The sequence below is a fragment of the Oryctolagus cuniculus genome, chromosome 12 (assembly GCF_964237555.1).
Source record: "Oryctolagus cuniculus chromosome 12, mOryCun1.1, whole genome shotgun sequence".
NCBI classification, from domain to species: Eukaryota; Metazoa; Chordata; class Mammalia; order Lagomorpha; family Leporidae; genus Oryctolagus; species Oryctolagus cuniculus.
The window spans coordinates 100,434,818-100,457,430 of NC_091443.1; the positions used below are offsets into that span (position 1 = coordinate 100,434,818).

Genomic DNA, 22,613 nt, shown 5'->3' on the forward strand with positions numbered 1-22,613 from the left:
TCCTAGGGGCCGTGCACCTTTCCCGAAAGCCCTCACTCACGTTCCCTCCGTGCCCTCTCCCCTCCTCTCCACCCCCGCCCCCCATAGGAAGGCCCCAGGGCCACCAACCCCTCACAGATGTGATTAATCTGCCTCCTGCCTTAGCAGGTGTGGCTACCCTGCGTCTTCACCTCGCTGTGAGTCAGGATCCATTCGGGCTGTAACTGTGCAGCTCCTGAAGCACGGCCGTCTTTCTTTCCACTGCCCCTCTCCCCACTCGGCCCCCTTGGTCTCACGCCTGCCCTCGGGACGGCTGGACCTCACGCCTCGTCAGCCGACGGCCCCCTCTCCACCGTGATCCTGTCCTGCACGACCTTGGTGGTTCTGATGCTTTTTGTTCCATTTTCCAACAGGTGAAAACCTCTAATCTGATGGTCTCTCCCGCTCTCTGTGTTGTTAGGGACTTTATCCCCATTTGATTTCCTTATTACTATTTTAATAGGGCCCCAAGCAGAAAAGCCGACCGACTGACGCTCGGGCTGCCACCAGGGAGGGGAGGCCCTCCAGGCGGCCCCGGCCCTCTCTCCCAGGCTAACAAACAGGCACCGGCTTTGTCGGCTTCATCTGAAAACTCCCCATCCTAGCGACTTCTATCAATCATGTCTTGTAAAAACTGCTTTTCTTTTGTTATCCCAAAAGGTTTCATTTGGCAACTCTTAAGATTCCACAAGAACATGGATGAAAGAGCTGTTTTCTCTCTACTTGTAAGGCGTTCTTTGGACGCTGCGTTTCAACTGATGCACATCGCACAGGCCCCAGACGACTCACCCAGGAAAATGTCGACCAGCATGTTCATGGTGAACCTGCCGGAGGGGCCCAGGGGCCTCGCTGGCCTCGCCCCCTGTGATGAGCTATGTTCTTGAACAAACCGTACGATGTTTTTCACCTCGTCAGTCACGTCTCTTGTCTTAAAGTCCTGCGAATACAGAGAGATTGCCTTCTGCTGCTATTCAGATAATGAGCCTTGGGTCACAAGCGTTCAGATTAACAGTGGTAGACTCACAATAACCCACTTCCAGACTAAACAGCACGGAAGTTTTGGATGTGTGCTGTCGTCCAAGTTCTAGAATAACTAGCACTCCAGGACGCCTGGCTTAGCCCTGCTTCCCAGATACACAGCTTGTTTGCCGACAACCACCTGGCAGTCCCCTTGGCTAGACAAACAGGAGGCACTTCAAAAAGTTCATGGAAAATGGAATGAAAGATAAGTTTATTTTGGTGTAGAAACTGCTTTGAAATCCATGCAGTGTGTGTGTGTGTGTGTGTGTACAAATTCTTTCACATTTCCTAGATGAAAAAACCCACCATCACTCAGATTTGTGAGTCCAGACCGCTGTTGGGTCTTAGTGCTGTAAACAGTCATCTGTTATCACCTCCTGCCAGGCCCTTTCTCACTGCCCTCACACACTGCCCACTCCTTAAAGCCCCATCCTCCCAGGATCTTTCTGCCTTCTCTATTCTAGTTCTCTCACGCTTCTGTTCCTCTGCGCATATGCAGGTCTCCTTGCCTTTATCCCCTTCACTTGCCACACTCCACCGAACCGGAGATAAACCCGTTATCTGTGTTATCTGAACAACTGGCAGACTCCGAGGCCCCATCGAATGATCAAGGCACACCCCGTCACTCCAAATCCACTTGGCTCCAGCACAAGAGGTGACTTCCCAACACTCTGGCCCCTTGGCCTCCTCTGCCCTACTCACGTCAGCCTCTCATTCCCAAGGTCGCGCCTCTTGCCATCGCCTGGCCCACACACAACCCCTTCAGTCTCAGACCACTGCGCCCTGCAGTTCCAACTCTTGCCCTCTAGGACTCCTACTCCAGCAACCCCCCGACTGCCTATCCACTGACCCTCAGCCTCAGATGTCCTCCTGACGCAGCCTGAGCTCCAACTCCTCAACACTGCCTTTGGGTCACTGCATCACATTAGATCCCAGTGAGGCTGACCCTGGCTGGACAAACGTTCACAACCACGGAGGGTATTTTTAATTTCAACACGTGTCCACAAAGCTCAGCTAGTCATACGCCTCACTTCTCCTTTCTCTCTTTTTAAAGCTTTTGTTATTTGTGGGCCTAGTGCTGTGGCAAAGCAAGAAAAGCCACCGCCTGCAGTGCCAGCATCCCATTTGGGTGCTGGTTCAAGTCCTGGCTGCTCCACTTCTGATCTAGCTCTCTGCTATGGCCTGGGAAGGCAGTAGAGGATGGCCCAAGGCCTTGGGCCCCTGCACCCACGTGGGAGACCCAGAAAACGTTCCTGTCTTCAGATTGGCTCAGCTCCGGCCAGCCATTGCGGCCATCTGGGGAATGAACCAGCGGATGGAAGAACTCTCTCTCTCTCTCTCTCTCTCTGCCTCTCTATAACTCTGTCTTTAAAATAAATCAATCAATCTTTTTTTAAAAAAAGTTATTTGTTTGAAAGAGAGAGAGAGAGACTGATTTTTCATTCACTAGTTGACTCCCTAAATGGCCACAACAGCTGAGACAGGGTCAGGCAGAAGCCAGGAGCCAGAATCTGCATCTGGGTCTCCCACATGGGTGGCAGGAACTCAAGTACTTGAGCGTTCACTTGCTGCTTCCCAGGTGCATTAGCTGGGAGCTATACTGAGAGCAGAGCAGCGAGGCACTAACTTGGTGTTCCACCGCGGGTGTGGGTGTTCCACCGCGGGTGTGGGTGTCCCCGAGGCGGCTGCATCTGCTGTACCACAACCGGCCTCACTCCTCCCCCTCTTGCACCAGGAGCCCATCAGCTGGACGCTGATAAAGCTTTATTAAAGCCCAGGCACGGGACAAGACTGCATGGCTCAGTCTGCCTCTGGGGCACAATAGCGGAGCAGCTGGACAGAGATCACATGGTCGCAAAGCCTGAAATATTTGCCCGACTGACCGCTGTCCCTGGCTATTTCCCATTTCTCCTCAATCTGTTCCCTTTTCCTGTCAGTTGGTGACTCTGCCTCCCACGTGAGGACGGAGGGGACCAGGAGAGAGCTTTCACAACCTCCCACGGCCGTGTCTACTCACCAGCCGGCTTCTGCCCCTGTGCCTAACCAAAGCCAGCCTTTCGCCTTTTACGCTGGACCCCACCCCCTTCCCACTCAAGGACACAGAGCAAGCTTCTCTCTTGCTCGCACGCGAGTTTTCCCGCGAAGGCACGTGCCGGTCAGCACACCAGCAGTTGCTGGCCTGACAGCCGCGGCTCTCTGCAGCGACGCTGAGCCTGCAGGCGACTTCCCAGCGCTCGCTGCCCGAGGCTCAGCAGCCGCTCTCCTCTACAGAACGGTTTCCTCGGCTCTCTCCGTCTCCTTTCCTAGTCCTTCCTCTTCTCCTCAACCTGCTGTCCCAGGGCTAAGTCTCTGGCTCTTTTCCTCTGTCTAAACCTGTGTTCCTGGGGATTTCATCTGATCTCGCTTTAAACATCACCTGTGTGCAAACCACCCACCTTCAGTTCATAGACACCAGCATCCTCCTCTTCTCACAATTCCCGACTCTAACACATGCCCCAGGACGAGCTCCTGGCTTCCCTGCCAAACGGCCACCCCACCCCACCCGCCACGCGTCATCCTATTCGTCCGCACAACCTCCCCGCTGTCCCCCCTCACCTGGGGGACTCTGCTCTAGCCAGTGCTCCTGCCCACACCCAGACAGCTGCTCAGCCAACTTCCTCCCTCACGTTCGGCTCAGATTTCACACACCTGCACACACCCGTCACTCCTGTCTCCTTACTGTGCTGTGCTTTTCAGTAGCTCCTGTCCTGGAACATACATTTAGTGTATACGAGGGAGTTTTAAAAAATTGGTGGAAAAAGTTACAAGTTTGTTTTGGTACAAAAAAATCTGAAATCCATACATATGAAGGGGTCTCCAAAAAATTCATTAAAAAAAATCTGTATTATGAAAGAACTATGCATGAATCTCAAACTGTTTACTCCAAAATAAACATATTTTAATTCCATTTTCTATGCACTTAAGAAATAATTATTTACTTTCATTTTATTTGAAAGGCAGACAGACAGACAGACAGATCTTTCACCTGCTGGTTCACTTCCCAAATGTCTACAGCAGCCATGGTTGGGCCGGGCCAAAGCCAGGAGCCTGGAACTCAATCCAAGTCTCCCACATGAATGTCAAGGACCCAAGTACTTGTCATTATCTGCTGTCTCCCAAGGTATACATTAGCAGGAAGCTGGGGCCAGGACTTGAACCAGACACTCTAATACGTGATGCAAACATCCCAAGTGGCAACTTAACCACCATGCCAAACACCTCACCCCCATTAACTTTTTTTTTTTCTATTTTGAAGAGTTATTTATTTGAATGGCAGAATAACACACAGAGAGGGAGATACATAGAGAAGAAGAGATTTTGCATTGGCTGGTTCACTCCCTAAATGGCTGGGCCAAGCTGAAGCCAGGAGCCCAGAACTCCATCTGGGTCTCCCATGTAAGTGGCCCAAGCACTTGAGCCATCTTCCGTTGCTTTCCCAGGCACATTAGCAGGGAACTGGACTGGAAGTGGAACACCTGGGACTCGAACTGGCGCCCATATGGGATGCTGCCACCTGCAAGCAGCAGCTCAACCCGCTGTGGGACACTGGCCTGCTCCCCCTCAACTTTTTGAAGTATCCTGCACACAGTTTGTAACTGACCTCCCTCCACGAGACAGTAAGCTCCACGAGGGTGAGGGTTTTATTTTGTTCCGATTCCCAGGACAGTGCCTGGTACACAGCAGGAGCTCAACACCAATGTGTGGGGTGAGCAAGGTGATCAGCAATGCTTACAAGGTGAGATGGGAGAGTTCACACTGAGAGAGAGTGAGTTATCTTCTGCTCTGGCCAGTGTTGCGTCTCTTTGTAATGATACTGACCACACAGTATTCCACTGATATGAACACACACCCCTGTGTCTCCCCTCCAGCCTGTGAACTGGCCCACACCACGTGCACCTATGAACCTTCTGCATCTTGTTTGGATTTTTTAAAAAATACACCAGTTGTGAAATGCTCTTTACGGGGCCGGTGCTGTGGCATAGCGGGTAAAGTCGCTGCCTGCAGTGCTGGCATCCCATGTGGGTGCTGGTTCAAGTCCCAGCTGCTCCACTTCCAATCCAGCTCTCTGCTATGGCCTGGGAAAGCAGTAGAAGACGGCCCAAGTCCTTGGGTCCCTGCACCCGCATGGGAGACCTGGAAGAAGCTCCTGGCTTTGGATCAGCGTAGCTCCTGCCATTGCAGCCAACTGGGGAGTGAACCAGCGGACAGAAGACCTCTCTCTCTCTCTCTTTCTCTGCCTCATCTTCTCTCCGTGTAACTCTGACTTTCAAGTAAATAAATAAATCTTTAAAAAAGAAAATGTTCAGTACACAGCCATGTACAGTAGACAATACAATGCAGAATTACCAGGTTAGATACAGTAAGTAGCTGATGACTACATTTCACAACCTCCCAAGGTTATTTTAGGACAGATGACAGGGAGTGCACCCAGAAGCCATTACCACTGTTGTCTATAGTTTTTGTAAAGAAACAATGGAGTAATTTAACTAATTTGAATTCAAACGTGCAGCACACTAATACATTCTTTGAAGAAAGAGATATTTAAATATAGGTTAGAATTGAATTTAAAAGGCTGCACCTGCCTATCTTGGATCTTCTTGGATATTCATGCATTAGTTTTTCTAAAATATCCTGTAATTACCAGTGCACATTTAGACAGGTGGATGTCCAGTGCATTTTTTAGAGGTTTTTAATTCTAAAGAAAAAATACTGCACAAAACTACTTTAAAACGTTCCTATTTCCAGGGCTGGTACTGTGGCGCAAGCAGGTTAAGCTGCTGCCTGTGACGCTGGCATGCCACGTGAGCGCTGGTTCAAGTCCTGGGTCCACTTCCAATACAGCCCCCTGCTCATGTGCCAGAGAAGGCACTGGAAGATGGTCCAGTGCATGGGCCCCAGTCACCCACATGGGAGACTGGAGGAAGCTTCTGTCTCCTGGCTTCAGCCTGACCCAGCCATTGTAGCCATTTGGGGAGTGAACCAGTGGATGGAAAAATCTCTCTCTGTAACTCTTTCAAACAAACAAATAAATTTAGTTTGAAAGGCAGAGTTACAAAGAGAGGAGGAGAGACAGAGAGATCTTCCATCTGCTGGTTCACTCCCTAAATGGCTGTAATGACTTGGGCTGGACCAGGCTGAAGCCAGGAGCTTCATCTGGGTCTCTCACGTGGGTGGCAGGAGTCCAAGGACTTGGGCCATCTGCTGCTGCCTTCCCAGGCACATTAGCAGGCAGCTGGATTGGCAGTGGAGCAACTGGGTCTCAAACCAGCACCCATATGGGATGCCAGTATTGCAGGCAGAGGGTTAACCTGCTATACCACAATGCTGGCCCCATAAATCTTTAAAAAAATTTTCTGTTTCACATAAGCACTCTTTCTCTTGCTCAATCCCTTGGGGCCCACCTATGGCACTCAATGTATATTAGCTTTCCTAAATCACAAGAAGAAAAAAAAGAACCTTGGCAATTTCCTTAATTATCAAGAAGTCAGAATTTTCTTGCATTACCTTTGTTTTACAGCAATTGTCACAAGAAACATCCGAGTATTTCTTACAAAAATTAGGATTAAATCCATTTTCACCAAAGTAAGCCAGAAGCTGTATCCTCCTGCATTCTGTTATGTTCTCACAGTAATGCACCATGCTGTACAGGTTGTTGAAATGAGTCTCCCTCGTATGTTGGTTTCCATCTTTCTCCACTGAAAGAGATGAAGAGCACAGTGAAACACACATTCTGCAGCAGGGAGACCGGACAGGATCAGAACAGGTTCATACAGCTTCAAACAGCGAGGCGACCACAGGACAGCAGGCGGCCAGCATGTCGTCACCCTATATTGTAACTCACTGGGCATTTATGTTCATCTCTCAAGGTTTTAATGTTATAGGAATGCTAATTCCTCTTTTTTCAAATGGAAACACTAATCTTCATTATCCTCAATGATCAAGGTTAGCCCTGCATTTACTGTATTTATCAGAGAGGCACAGACTGAACCGGACACAGGGCAAGAGAGCGAGGACCAAGGCAGGGGCGTGCACCGCCCGAGAACCCGAGGCCAGGTAGCTCCACCAGTGGCCCCCAGATGGTGGGCCAGCAAGCCCTGGGGTGTGCAGAGAGCTCCCAGGAGCAGAAGACTCCAATGCATGTTCAGTACCACTCCGCGAGTCTGCGGCAGCAATGGCTTGGACATTAGACTGTGCCACACTCCTTCCAGGGTCGCCTCGTGCAGCTGCATTTTTGGCAGCTGTTGCCATGATAAAAACAGGAAAATTAATGTGAAACAGGAATTGAGTGTGGCAGCATCTGACTGGATTCCAAGGTGTGCAAAGCGCAGGTACATGCTTTCTTAAGCAATTGTGGTTACTTAAGAATAAAATTAAAACATTATTTTTATTCCAGTTTATGAGTATTATTTTTTCACATGGTTGCTAGGTTATTAGACTCTAAATATTGATTTAATTGTTTGGAGCTAACTCAATACAGATGCTCCTTGACTAAGGGTTATATTCCAAGAACCCACTGTGAGTTGAAAATATGCAGAGTGGAAAATGCATTCAACACACCTAACCTACAGGACATTCTGGCTTGGCAACACAGCGCACCATGGAGTGCGGGCTCGTTCCGTGATCTCAGGGGTGAGTGGGAGCTGCAGTTCACAACGTTGCCCGGGGCGTACTGCATCATGGATCGTTAGCCCAAGAACAGAGGCAAATTCGAGACTCTACTGGTGTTGCTTTTGCATAACGAAGATGAAAAATTAAAAGTCACACCATTTTGTGAAGGGGGGGGGCACCTAAAGAGGTTTTGTTTAAAAACACAAACAGGTCATTTTTTTCACTGACAATCATTTTGGTATGAGTATAGCACAAGAAACATGAACTCTGGGTTCTCTCAGAGCTCTGCCACCGAGTGTCAGCCTTTAGGACTGATACACACAAAGCTTTTCAAACAGCACACAAAGTGCCACAGGTGCATCACCCAGACAGCCACCGCTGCGGTGACTGCTCGCCATCACTCCAAGTGCTCCCGCTTCTATCGGTTCTATCGGTGATCCTGGAGCAGTGGAGTGCCCTCTGAGCCTGCTCTCTTCCCGGCACTGACTCTACCTTTCTGAGCTACTTCTCAGGAGCACGCGAGGGAATGAGGCGCCGCACACGGTACGTGGCCTTTCCCATGTGCAGGGTGTCCGCCGGAGTTAATTCAAAAGTGGTTGCAAAGAGTCACTCTATTTAATGATCACAATCCAGTAGAAAAAGGGGTCAAGGATAAAATAAAATGTGTTCATTCTGACTCTGCCAAGTCTAAGTCTTGAAGTTTATCTCACATACGTAGGGTATATATGTCTTATACAGCCTATCTTATATATCTTATCTTATATACACAGGATAGCGACATCTGTACACAGATGCTTAATACTGCACTGGTGATACCAGTAGAAATAATAACCTAAATATCTATTAAAAGGGATTGGTTTAGTAGCATGGAACAACCATACTGTAGAATTAAATGTAGTCAAACTATGCATGTTGATCAGAGCAACAATTACATTTTAGTGTTGACTGAAAGAAAAACAGGTCATAAAAAAGTATACATACATAAAGAAGCACGCATCACATGATCCCATTTGCTTTTTTACGCATTTGGGACAGGTAAACAAACAGATGACACTGTCTGTCTTGAATGCGGAGAGGGCAAAAGGAGGTGGCGTCTGGCGGGTTCGGCTCTGCTGCCTGTTGTTATCTTACAGTCTCATGCACGAGAGCTCATCATTTTCTCCTTTTCATCTCCTTGCACGTTTGAAAGATGCACTAGATGCAGAGATGTGGGTGAAAGATGTGTCTGAAAGGCTATAAAGGAAAGCAGTAACGGGGGCTGACTTCTTGGGAGAAGATGAGACAGGGCTTGGAAATTTGTTTGTCTTGTACAAGACTGCACTATTCAAGTTTTATGCGAAAAAAAAAGTACAACTTTTATAATAAAGTATAACTTCCAATCCACACGAAGACCGATTTTCTCTAACTATTCAAGGACAATGGAGTGAGAGGAACACAAGGGCAGGAGCGCCCCTGACCCCGAGCGCGGGAGGCCAGGATGCTGGGGCTTACTCAGTATCAGCCTCTTGAGTCTGGTCACATCGTGGTACGTGTAGAAGAGCACGCAGTGGGAGATCTCCCCGTCCCTGCCGGCCCGGCCAGACTCCTGGTAGTAACCCTCCACAGACTTGGGGAGAGACGCGTGGATCACAAACCGCACGTCGGGCTTGTCAATGCCCATCCCAAACGCGATGGTCGCACAGATAACCTGCAGGGAGAGCGAGAAGCTATCAGACTCAAAGGGACATTCTAGTCACAGATGCTTTCCACAGCTCAACCTCTTCTTTTACTTTAAAACACATTCCACGTGACGATCCAATATCTTAACTTGGACCAGCGGGTTAGCGTGACTAATAGATTTTCACACTGATAACCTGCAATTCTATTAAGACCCAGGGAGGTGAAGAGAAGCACGTGGTGTGGCAGGCACTTCCCTGGGTGAGTCGGCACCGCCATGGGGGCCACCGTGTTCACCCCCTCCCCGTATCTGTGAGGAGTGGTGAGCTCACACAGGCGAGACTTCCAGGTCAGGGGACGCAAGCAACACGCTGCCAGGGAGCTCCGGCTGGCCCCCGGGCTGCCGCGAGCCCCTGCACGGCTCAGAACAAGGGCCCTCGCCTGCCCCAGGGCTCCCCAGCAGTCAGCAGGGCACCAGCTGGTCCTACAGCAGCTTGCATTCATCAGCCGACTCCAAGGTCACAGCCTGTGCCATTCTCATGGAAACGCACAGGGGTAGGAGTAGCGAGCTCGCCATACTGACAGGGAAGTACAGGAAAGAAGAAAAGAAAAGGCCAGGGACTGCGGATGTTGGCCAGATTACTTACTAGAAGCAAGGTGATGGTTAAATTTCAAGAGCTTGATAAACCAGTTTTCCAGACGGTCCATTTCAGTTGCAAATTTAGGACTTATTTAACCCAGATCAAAATGCTATATCTCCAGGCAAAATTACACTATACAAATAAAGCTGCATGCCTTTTTTTAGCACTTAAAAAAAATGAATTGCCACTGCAAGAAGAGTATTTCAAAAGCAACTGAAGTGTCTGGCAGGCAGACTGAGGCTAATGACATGATTTCAGTACCTGTGAGCGCCCAAGAGAGGAGCTGCCACAGTGGGCACACTTGTCAACACCCGCGATGGCCGCGGCCTGGGCTGCAGGCTCTAAGTCAGGCCAAGCTGCCGGGACAGCTCATTCTGTCTTGTACCTCGGAAAACTGGCCTTGTCGAACTCTTACTTCCTTTAACTTAATCTCCTCCTTCTTTCCTCCTCCATTTTCTCTTTTCATGCCATTTCTGAGTCCCATTTCCCCCATCTGCCCCGTGATTAGCCCCTGCACATCCTCACACACTGAACGTAACGCAGGCAGGGCCTCCTCCGTCTCTCCGTGCTCAACACTGGCCCGTGTATCCCACGCCCAACATGGGGCTCCTGACCCTAACATGCAAGGGGCTTCGCACAGCAGGCCCACCGACAGCTCAGGTGAAAAGTGGCCTCCTGCTGCTTTCACACTGGAATTCCTTTGATTAGCAAAGTTGAACTGTTCAAAACATTTGTTATTTCCTCATTTCCAACATCTGTTTATAGCCTGGGCTAATTAACTCGTGTTTTTCTTATCAAAGCTGTGACAAGCTCAGATGTTTTCTTTGAAGATTATCTCCTGGTCTGCTGTTGCCTTTTACTTTTGTTTAACGATATGGCAGTGTTTTGTTTTCCAATCATTTCTCGCAATGATTTCCTTTGGGACTGTTATAAGCTCAGTGTCTCCTCCACTTGGTAGCATAAAATACCTTCCTTTTTCTATAGTTTACCTGTTGTAAGAAACTAAAATGATTCCCTTCCCCAGGTAACCAGTGCCACTAGCTGAATACTCTTCCCCTTCCTCATTTTTTAAAAAAGATTTATTTTATTTATTTGAAAGGCAGAGTTATCGAGAGAGAGAGACAGAGAGACAGAGAGAGAGAGAGACAGAGAGAGAGACAGAGACAGAGACAGAGAGAGGTCTTCCATTCACTGGTTCACTCCTCAAATGGCAGCAAGAGCTGGAGCTGGGACAATCCGAAGCCAAGAAGTCAGCAGCAGCCCAGGCACTTGGGCCATCTTCCACTGCTTTCCCAGGCCACAGCAGAGAGCTGGGTCAGAGTGGAGCAGCCGGGACTGGAACTGGCACCCATATAGGATGCCGGCACTGCAGGCAGCGGCTTTTCCCACTGTACCACAGCACCGGTCCCCTCCATTAACGTCTAATGCCACCCTTCATATATGGTTTTCTGTTCCATTTCTGGATTTCTATTCTGCTGACTTGTCCATAAGGTATTGCCAACTAGAGTTTTTTTTTTTTTTTTGCCAAATTCCTTCAAACAATTTTAACTGACTTTATTTTTCATTCTAGAACCAAGCAATACATTATTCTATAAAACAGTTCAGTGTTGCTTGTCAAATTATTTTGTTTATTTTCACCTGAATATTCTTCCAGGTAAGCTTTAAGAAAAGCTTGCCAAAGAGGGGGCTACACAGGAAGTCGGGTTGAATGGGTACATTAATATGCATAGACTGACATCTGTAACTATTTCAGTAACGATAACTGAGTGACATGTTTCTGCATTTATGAAAATGCCTTTCTGCTGTTTCCAACACACACGACCGAGCGCTGGCTGCGAACGTCTTCAGTCCCAGCCTTCCTCTGTTTCTGTTACATATTTGCTTCAACTTAAAAATTCTTTTTTGAAAGGCGGGGGCGGGGGAGCTTCCCACTGCTTGCTCACTCCCTACATGCCACTGGAGCTGGGAACTCAATCCAGGGCCCAGGGTTGGCACTGGCAGGACGCCGGAGCAAGGAAGTGAACTGAAGCCCTCCAGTGTTGCCCGCGGGTGCTCTAACCGGCATGTTAGCCACGAGGCAAACACTCGCCGATTACGCGTTACGTATTTATTTATAACACATCTGACTACCATATCTGTTTCAACTACCCTGCTTTTTTCCTTGGGTACACTTACTATTCTTAGGCTGAATCTCTATTTCCTGTTGCCAACAAATATCATTTTCATTCCTCCCATCTCAGTGTTTATCTCTTCTTCCCTTCTCGCATTCTCAAGTCAATGACTACTTCACTGTGCGGTTATCTGCAATTCCGTTAGCCCATTTGTGTCTTAAAATAAAGTGGGCAGCGCGGTGCTGCAACGTAGCAGGTAAAGCCGTGGCCTGCAGCGCCGGCATCTCACATGGGTTCCTGTTTCGGTCCTGGCTGTTGCACTTCCCACCTAGATCCCTGCTAATGTGCCTGGGAAAGCAGTGGAAGACAGTTCAAGTCCTTGTGCACCCACGGGGGAGGCTTGGACAGAGCTCCTGGCTCCTGGCTTCAGCGTGGCCCAGCCCTGGCTGTTGCAACCATCTGGGGAGTGAATTGACGAATGGACGATCTCTCTGTAACACCACCTTTCAAATAAGTAAAACCTTTTTTTTAAAGATTTCTTTAAAAAAAAAAAAAAAGATATTTATTTAAAAGAATGACAGACAGAGAGAAAGAGATCTTCCATCTGCTGATTTACCCCCTACATGGCTGCAACATGCGGGTCTGGACCAAGCTGAAAACCAGGAGCCAGGAGCTCCATTCTGGTCTCCCATGTGGGTGCAGGGGCCCAAGGACTTGGGTTGTCTTCTGCTGCTTTCCCAGAGGCACTGGCAGGGAGGTGGATCAGAAATGGAGCATCTGGGACTGGAACCAGCACTCCCTTCCTGCTCATATGCATGTGAGATGCGTGTCGAGGGTGGTAGCTTAACCTGCTGTGCTACAACGCTAGCCCTGCACTGTGCTTGGCACATAATTCTGCCGTTTTGGTTTTGTTATTTTGACAAACTAGTTTAGTTTCCCCCTTCATCGCAGCCTGGAATCTTCTTAGTTTATCTGTATTAGTTTCTTTCATGTATTCATTCTTTTTTTTTTATTTTAAGATTTCCTTATTTATTTGAAAGGCAGAGTTATAAAGAGAGAGAGAGGGTGAGATTGACAGAGAGAGAAAAAGAGAGAGAGAGAGAGAGAATATTTTTCATGTGCTGGTTCACTCCCCACTTGGCCACAACAGCTGGACCTAGGCCATTCAGGAACTGGGAGCTTCCTCCAGGTCTCCCAAGTGGGTGCAGGGGCCCAAGGAGTTGGGCCATCTGCTGCTGCTTTCCCTGGCACACTAGCAGGAGCTGGATGGGAAGTGGAGCAGCTGGGACTAGTGGAGCAGCCGGCTCCCATACGGGATGCTGGCGCCGCAGGTTTACCCACTATGGCACAGCTCCGGCCCCTTGTTTCGATAGGCCAAGTCTTCTTACATCTTTCTGGGGATACTAGGCTGATACCCCCTGGGATTTTCTTCTGTTTTAAGAATTATTAGAATCAATTTTGAGAGATATTTTTCCCCTGAATATTCAGGGGAAGCATCTTATTTTTCCTGAGCTGAGAAATGTTCATAGGCTCCACATGATCACTAACTGTTAGCTCACGTTCACCCCTGCCTGTGGAGGGATCTCTCCGAGGCCAGCATCTCCCAGCACAGGACGCCTCGAGTGTTCCCAGCTTCCCTCTCAATCTATTTGGGTGAAGGCAAATCGGTCACCTTCAGAGACAGATCCTCATCTTCAGATCTGAGGGAAATGCAAGATCAAAATCACAGTGGGATACCTCTTCACAGCCACTTGGACAGATGCTAAAAATGATGGACAACAACCAGTGCTGGTTAGAAGAAGGTGGACTGGCAGGGACGTCACCCTCTGCTGGTGGGAGGTGAGACTGTGTAGCCACTTTGGAAAACAGTCTGGCAGTTCCTCAAAGTGTTAAGCACAGCAGTACCACGTGACCCACAAACAGAAACACAGGTGACTTCACAGAACCACTGTTCACTCTCCACCAGCCTGGGGTGGATCAGCTGATGAGCGGATGCATAAAAGAACTGGTCTATCCACAGGGCGGTGCGGTATCTGGCCAAGGAAAGGAGTGAGTGCTGACACCCTACAGTGTGTACTACCTTGAAAACATTATGCTAAGTGAAAGAAATCAGTCACAAAAGGCCACAGCGTATGATACCATTTATATAAAATGTATAGAACACGGGGCCAGCACCATGGCACAGCCGGTTAACTCCCTGGCCTGCAGTGCCGGTATTCCATATGGGCGCTGGTTCAAGTCCCGGCTGCTCCCCTTCCGATCTCGCTCTCTGCTATGGCCTGGGAAAACAGCAAAAGATGGTCCAAGGCCTTGGGCCCCTGCACCCACGTGGGAGACCTGGAAGAAGCTCTGGCTCCTGATTTTGGATTGGTGCAGCTCCAGCCGTGGCGGCCAACTGGGGAGTGAACCAGTGGATGAGACCTCTCTCTCTCTGCCTCTCCTTCTTTCTCTGTGTAACTCTAACTTTAAAATAAATAAATAAATCTTAAAAAAAAAATAAATGAATGAATAGAACGTGAAAGTCTAGAGATAGGTTAGCAGTGGCTAGAAGACTAGCGATTGAAAGGGGCTGTGAAGTGGAGAAAGTTGCTAATGCGTATGGGCTTGCTTTTTGGGGTGACAAAACGTTCTGGAATTATGGTAGTGGTGATGGTCACACAACCTTATGACGATGCAAAACCCACTAGCTTGCACACTTTAAAAGCATGAATTTTATGGTATGGGAATTATGCCTCAATAAAAGAAAAAGTTTTGCTAGAGAAAGAAGCAACTTGGAAGTCCCGAAGTCTGTTTTTGACTTGCAGTCTTTGGTGTTCACTACCTTGAAGGCATGAGCAGTTTGCAGGAGCCAGTGTTGTGGTACAGCGGGTTAAGCTGGTTTGAGTCCTGGCTGCTCCGCTCTGATCCAGCTCCCAGCTAACGGGTCTGTGAAGGCAGAGGAAGATGGCCCAAGTGCTTGTGCCCCTGCAGCCATGTGGGAGTTCCCAGCTGCTGTAGCCATCTGGGGAGTGAACCATGGATGGAAGATCTCTCTACGTCTCTCCCTCTCTTTCTCTGTCACTCTGCCTTTCAAATGAGTGAATGAATATTTAAAAAACAAAACCACTTTGCATTTTGCACGTGCAAGGTTGCATGTATGAGTATACTATAAATTTTTTTTTATTTTAAAAGCAGTTACCTGGCAGCCATCCTGATTAATCCACTTGTGCTGTACTTCATCTCTGGCAGAATCACTGAGGCCGGCGTGGTAAGCAAGAGCAGCAAGGCCGTCTTTCTGCAGCGTGTCAGCCATTGTGTCACATTCTCGTCTGGAGAGGCAGTAAATTATCCCCGAGTCATCTGCCGGAAACCAAAACAGGGTTGAGAAATGAGGACTTTTCGCACGGTAACAGCATGGCTGGCTGCAGTGTTCTGGAAGGAGAGGAAGAGCACACGTAGAACAACTCCAGCAATGAATACACACGCCAAGGAAACAAGACGCGACTCTGAACCCTGTTCCTGTGCACAACGTGTCGGGGGGCCTGGGCACATCCGGGGCTGCTTCACGCCGGCTTGAAAACCAGGAGGCCGAGACAGGTGTCTGGTGCCTCGGTTAAGACACTAGCGCCGGTGCCGTGGCTCACTAGGCTAATCCTCCACCTTGCGGCGCCGGCACACCGGGTTCTAGTCCCAGTCGGGGCGCCGGATTCTGTCCCAGTTGCCCCTCTTTCAGGCCAGCTCTCTGCTGTGGCCCGGGAGTGCAGTGGAGGATGGCCCAAGTCCTTAGGCCCTACACCCCATGGGAGACCAGGGGAAGCACCTGGCTCCTGCCATCGGATCAGTGTGGTGCGCCAGCCGCGGCAGCCATTGGAGGGTGAACCAACGGCAAAGACCTTTCTCTCTGTCTCTCTCTCTTACTGTCCACTCTGCCTGTCAAAAAAAAAAAGACACTATTTGGGATGCCTGCACCCCACATAGAAGGCCTGGGCTCGAGTCCTAGCTCTGGCTCTGATTCCGGCTTCCTGCTAATGCATACGCTGGGAAGCAGCAAGTGATGGCTCAGGGACATGGGTCCCTGCCACCCACAAGGGAGACACAGCCGGCACCTCCAGCTCCCAGCTTTAGCTTGGGCTCAGCCCTGCCTGCTGTGAGCACTGGGGAGAGCTCTCTCTTTCAAATAAACGTAAATAAATAATTTCTTTTTTTAAGAGAAGGCAGCTTATTTACCTTTTGTATAATGCACATGGCAATACACTTCAAGAGCTTCAGGAATACTGTAGGGGCCAGCGCTGAGGTTAAACTACTACCTGTCCCTGGCATCCCTTAGAAGCACTGATTCAGCCGGCACCGCGGCTCACTAGGCTAATCCTCCACCTGCAGCGCCGGCACACCGGGTTCTAGTCCCGGTCGGGGCGCCGGATTCTGTCCCAGTTGCCCCTCTTCCAGGCCAGCTCTCTGCTGTGGCCAGGGAGTGCAGTGGAGGATGGCCCAAGTGCTTGGGCCCTGCACCCCATGGGAGACCAGGAGAAGCTCCTGGCTCCTGCCATTGGATCAGCATGGTGCGCTGGCTGCAGCGGCCATTGGAGGGTGAACCAACGGCAAAGGAAGACCTTTCTCTCTGTCTCTCTCTCTCGCTGTCCACTCTGCCTGTCAAAAGTAAATAAAGAAAAAAAAAAAAAAAAGCACTGCTTCAAGTCCTGGCTGCTCCATTTCCAACGCAGCTCCCTGCTAATGTGTCTGGGAGAGCAGTGGAGGAGTCCCGAGTATCTGGGCCCCTGCCACCCACATGGGAGACCTGGATGGAGTTCCAGACTCCTGGTTCCAGACTGGCCCAGCCCTGGCCACTGTGGCCATTTGGGCAGTGAACCAGTAGATGGAAGATCTCTCTTTCTGTCTTTCCCCTTCTCTGTAACTTTGGCTTTTAAATAAATACATAAAAAGAAAGAAAGAAAGAGAGGAAGGGAGGGAGGGAAAGAAAGAAAGAAAGAAAGGCAGGCCATAACAGAGAGCTGGATTGGAAGAGGAGCAGCTGGGACTAGAACAGGTGCCCATATAGGATGTCGGCATTGCAGGCGGCGGCTTTACCCAATATACTACAGTGCTGGATCCTTGCTTACAATTTTAAAAATTATAAATATTTTAAAGAACATTAGGATAATAATTTAAAAAGAAAATTGTACAATAAGATGTACATAACTATTAAACATGTTCTTTTAAGTTTCTAAAAGCTAGGGAGGGGCCAGAGTTGTGGCGCAGTGGGCTAAGCTATGCTGTGACACTGGCATCCCATTCTGGAATGCTGGTTCAAGTCCTGGCTGCTCCACTTCCAAACCAGCTTTCTGCTCATGTGCTGGGAAAGCAGCACAAGATGGCCTAAGTGTCTGGGCACCCACAACCCACATGGGAGAGTTCTGGGCTTCTGGCTTTGGCCTGGCCCAGCCCTGGCTGTTGCAGCCATTTGGGGAGTGAACCAGCAGATGCAAAATCTCTTTTTTCTCTTTCTGTCTCCATCTGTCACTCTGCCCTTCAAATAAATAAAACAAACCTTAATAAACAAATGAATAAAATGAATGAGTGACAGGAAAATGCTCCAGAAGTACAGCAGGGGACAGGTCACAACACTACACACAGAGAGTACACAGGTGCGAAGAAAAATGCAGACAAAAATACTGGCGCTAATAGGCCAACGTGGACATGTGACTCGTTTTGACTGAGGCTTGTCTTTGCTTCTTCTTTTTGTTGTTTTCTAAATTTTCTTTAATGAGCATTTACTGTTGTGTTGATGCATGTTTGTTTATTTTTTTATTTGCGAGACACACAGAGAGGGAAAGACAGACTGACAAAGGGCTCCCATCTACTGCTTCACTCCCCAGACGTCTGGGCCAGGCTGAAGCTGGGAATCAGAACAGCACTCCAGGTTCCCCATGTGTGCGGCCAGAGTCCACCCCAGGCACTCCAGGGTGGTGGGTGAGTGTCCTAACTGGTGTTTCAGGTGCTAGGACAAACGCCTGCCCCTACATAGGTTATTTTTCAAGTCAGAAAATAAAAGGCATTAAATGAAAAGTCACTTCTCTGTGGTAGAACCAAAGCTGAGGCTGGCAGGGAGAGCACCATCTTTCTCTTGGTAGATGACTGTACTGTTTGTTTACACACACACACACACACACACACACACACACTAATCCCTAACAAAGGAAACAGAAATGTTTACCAAAAAAGTTCTCCACGGGAAAAGTGGGGCAGGGGCTCCACGGACAACTGCTGTGAATGGTAGAGCAGTTAATCCAATCCAAGGCGGGCCTGCTTGGGAGCAGGCACAAAAACAAAGAGACCCTGACAGAAGCCAGAGCAAAGACAATGAAACAGGAGTACAGCTGTGTAGGAGGCAGTGCTTAATATATTTTTTTTGTTAGGGTTTATTGTTATCACACCAAATGAAATTTTGCAATTTCCAGAGTTGAGAAGAGTTGGCAATATTCTGCTCTATAAATAGCAAGTTGTGCTATCACATGGGAAGAGAAATGTCTAATACGCAACTTTACATGCCCTACTGCGGTCCTGAAAACACATTCATCCATGACTTCTCGACGTGACTCACCACACGTCTGTACTCACATGGGTGATGCTTTCGGATCCACTCTAAGCAGTCAAATGCCACCTTTTTAGGCTTTTTTGGTAATACATAGTATTTCAGATTATGTCTGTTGAAGCTCATGCTAAACCTAAAAGAAGACAAACACGATGCTTGGTTATTATGAGAATACACAGCTTGAGCCACTGTTCTGCACTCAATGTGCTCCCCCCCTCCAGGTCCTCAACCCTAATGGGCCAGTACGAGGAGGCAGGGCCTGTGGGAGGTGATCAGGCCATGGGGGTGGAGTCATGAGTGAGACCAGTGCCCCTCTGGGCACAGATCGTGACGCCTCCCGGTGCCCCACTCCTGATGCCACCTGTGGGCCAGGAAGTGGTGCTTCTATCACCAGACAGCGGATCTGCAGCCGCCTTGACCTTGAACTACAGAGCTGTCTGACTCACCAGTCTGTGGTGTTCCTATCACAGCAGCCCAAACCAAGCCAGTCATCTTCAAGAAGCTAAACAGTGACTTCCCACATGTAAACCTCTGTATCAAGGTGTCTTTAGTCGAGTATCGTCACTGGCGGATTATAGCACAGACACTGAACTTATGCTGAGGGTTAAAGGATGGTGACAAGGGGGGAGCATCTACAGGACCAGCTGACAAAAGGTTAGGATTGCAGAAGAAAGCGTGTAGAAAAGACAAGGTAAGCCAAGAGCTCGGTCTGCAAGAAGCAGAGATTAAGAAAATCACTGGGCGGGCAGCTGTTTGGCACAGCAGCTAAAATGCTGTTTAGGACACTCTCATCCCCTATGGGAGTGCTAGGCTGAGGTCCAGTCCACTCTCGATTCCAGTGTCCTGCTACTGCACACCCGCGGAGGCAGCAGGTGATGTCTTAAGTACTTGCGTCCCTGTCACCCACATGGGAGACTCCTGGCTTTGGCCTGGCCCAGCACTTGCTGCTGTGGGCATTTGGGGAGCAAACCAGCATATAGAAGACCTCTCTATCTCTGCCTTTCAAACAAATAAAATAACAACAAAAATCACAGAGCAAACATTTATCTGAGAGGCAGTGACAGGCAGCAGGGGGGTCTCCAGCAGACCTCGCCCCGAGTCCCCACTCCCCGTGTCGTTGGTTAGCCTCTGACCACTGTCCGCTTCCGCCACCCCACCCCTCCCCCACCATCTTGTAGCCCCGATTTCCCCATCCCCTTCTCTTCCTTTGCTGACGCCAGCCCAAACGCCTGGCTCTCACGGCACACACGTCTCACCCCAGGAATGCCAGCCTTTGCCCTCGGCTCAGGAAGCTCTCCACCAATTCCAGCCTCTCCTGAGACCCCTGGTCTGAGACTAAGGGACGTGCGTGCCGGGCTTGGCAAAGGCCACGGCACTGGCATGCAGATCGTCCACGCTCCTCACACCCTGCCTTCTCCTTCCCTGTTTTCCTTCTCCAACTGTCCTCTCACTTTTTCTCCTCTCTCCAAACATGAGGCTAATTTTACTGAAACAAGAAAGACACGGTGTCCTCTCACTTATAAACAAATCCTACAGCCGTGCATTCTGGAATTTACCACTATGCATTGTAGCAGGATGGAAAAATAAGGCAATCGCAGATGTAGTAGTGACGCAGGTAAAACGTTAATCAAAGCACCAGAGGCCCCTGACAGGGCTGCATGAGCTCACGTGCTTCACTCATTTCTGCTAACAGTAGGAAATAACATCAGGACACGAGTATTCTGGCCCTCATTAGGATGTTCATGGGCCTGCACTGTGGCATAAGGCCTTAAGCCGTTGCCTGCAATGCCTGCATCCCATAAGGGCACCGGTTTGAGCCTTGGCTGCTCCACTTCTGATCCAGCTCCTTGCTGGAGACGTGAAGACGCTCCTGGCTTCGGCTTGGCCCAGCCTCGGCAACTGCAGCCATCGGGAGAGTGAGGTAGAGGATGGAAGATGGATGTGCACCTCATGAAGCTGCTTCTTTCATCCCTGGCACTGTCGGAGCGTGGGGCTGAGAGCTTGCGAGGCTGCAATGATCCTTCTAAACCATCTCTCACGACGGCATTTATATGCCTGAAACACTAAGAGTTCTAGCGTTTGAAACGGCAGACAATGGAAAACAGACTGGGCCCAAAAGGTGGGAGATAAAAACCGGCTACGGCCATGGGCTGTTTTGATCACTCTCCGGCGTCACGGCAGGAAGAGCTGTCTGGGAGCGCGAGCGATGAAGACCATCTCTGAACGTACTGCAGCAGACTTGGGTTCCCGCCGAGAATGGTGCCCGAGCCCCTCCAGCAGGAGTGCTGCCCACTCATGGCCTTGCTTCTGTCCCCACATTTTAAACTACACTTTAACTTCAGAAAAGTGCTTTATCATTTTTTTTAAAGCTTCAGGTCAAAAAGAGACAAAATCAAGTGTCAGTGAGCCTCTGGAGGAATCAGGACCCTCTGCTGGCAGAATCTGGCAGCGTCTTTGGAAAATGGCATGGCAGCTCTTTGAACAGTTAAACCTGTCAGCACAGGACCCAACAATCCCACTCCTGTGGACACCCAAGAGAAACGAAAACCTCCGTTCACACAAACGGCGCTGGGTGTTTGGCCTAGCAGTTAAGACTGTTGTGTAGGGCCCCTGTGTTGTGGCACATCTTATAAAGTTATTGCCTGTGACGCAAGTATCCCATATGGGCATTGGTTCAAGTACCGGCTGCTCTACTTCTGATCCAGCTCCCTGCTGATGTGTCTGGGAAAGCAGCAGAAGATGGCCCAAGTGCTTGGTCTCCTGCCACCTACGAGGGAGACTCAGATGAAGCTCCTGACTCTTGGTTTCGGCCTTAGCCCAGCCCTGCTTGTTTCGACCAGCAGATGGAAGACCCCTCTCTCTTTCTCTCTGTCTCTCCCTCCCTCTCTGCTTTTCAAATAAGTAAAATAAGCCTTAAAAAAGTCTGCTGTGTCTAATCAGAGTGCCTACACTTGATTTCCAGCCCCTGCTCCTGACTCCAGCTTCCTGCTAAGGCAGATCCCGGGAGGCAGTGGCGGCAGCTTATGTAGTTGGGTCCCTGAAACCAGCATGAAACATGGGTTTCCAGTTCCTGGTTTCAGCCCACCTGAGGCTATCGAGGGCATCTGGGGGAGGAGGCCAGTCTCCACCTCTCAAGTAAATAGAAACCACCTCTCAAAGGCATTAAAAACAACCCTTGTACATGAATGTTCATAGGAACATTAGCTATAATATCCAAGCAGTGGAAAACCCAACACCATCAACTGATGAATGGAGAAAGAGAAAGAAAATGAGGTGTATCTATACAGCAGGACACTACTTAGCAACAAACCTTGAAAACAAGTGAAAGCAGCCAGTCTCAGATCACAGCAGCCAACGACTCCGTTTATATGAGATGCCCAAAACAGGCCCTGAGAGTTTATTGCACGTAACAAAATCAGACCTTGGTAGAAAATAGGCTGTTTGGGATTCCCAGATTTCCCGTTAGAGAGTTCTCACCGGGGTGGGCATTTGGCACAGGGTTAAGACACTGCTTGGACGCCCATATCCATACTGGAGTGCTTGGGTTTGAGTCCCAGCTCCACTTACACTCCCAGCTTCCTGCAGATACGTACCCTGGGAAGCCGTAGGTGATGGTTCCAGCCCAGGGTGTCACCTGTTACCTGTGTGGGAGGCCTGGATTGACCTCCTGGCTCCTGATTTGTTCAACCTGGGGCAGCCCTGGCGGTTACAGGCATCTGTGGCATGAACCAGCAGATGAGAGACCTCCTGTCTTGCTACCTTTCAAATAAATATTGAAATATGAAAAGAAAAAGAGTCTGTTCCCATTAGTCAATGAGTGGATAAGTGAAACTGGCCAATTTGACGACGAAGATGACCCCTTGAAGATGTTACGCTCTGCGAAAGGAGGCAGGCACAAAGGGGAAGGGGGGAGAACAAGAAACGGCAAACACCATCAGGTCCAGGGCGGCA

General features: G+C 49.4%; 1 protein-coding gene across 5 annotated transcripts in view; it reads right to left on the reverse strand.

The window, feature by feature from the left end:
- Positions 1-22,613, reverse strand: part of BLM (BLM RecQ like helicase) — a 111,104-nt gene that overhangs the window by 11,576 nt on the left and 76,915 nt on the right. For all 5 annotated transcript variants that reach the window (XR_011381053.1, XM_008275317.4, XM_051834324.2 and 2 more), the window contains 5 exons: positions 18,689-18,795; positions 15,273-15,433; positions 9,178-9,373; positions 6,583-6,773; positions 808-955 (listed from right to left, as the gene is read on the reverse strand). Coding sequence is in view for 4 of the 5 variants with exons in the window: in XM_008275317.4 (XP_008273539.2) it covers positions 808-955; positions 6,583-6,773; positions 9,178-9,373; positions 15,273-15,433; positions 18,689-18,795 (803 nt within the window). In the remaining variant the exon portion in view is untranslated. The remainder of the gene's footprint in view (positions 1-807; positions 956-6,582; positions 6,774-9,177; positions 9,374-15,272; positions 15,434-18,688; positions 18,796-22,613) is intronic.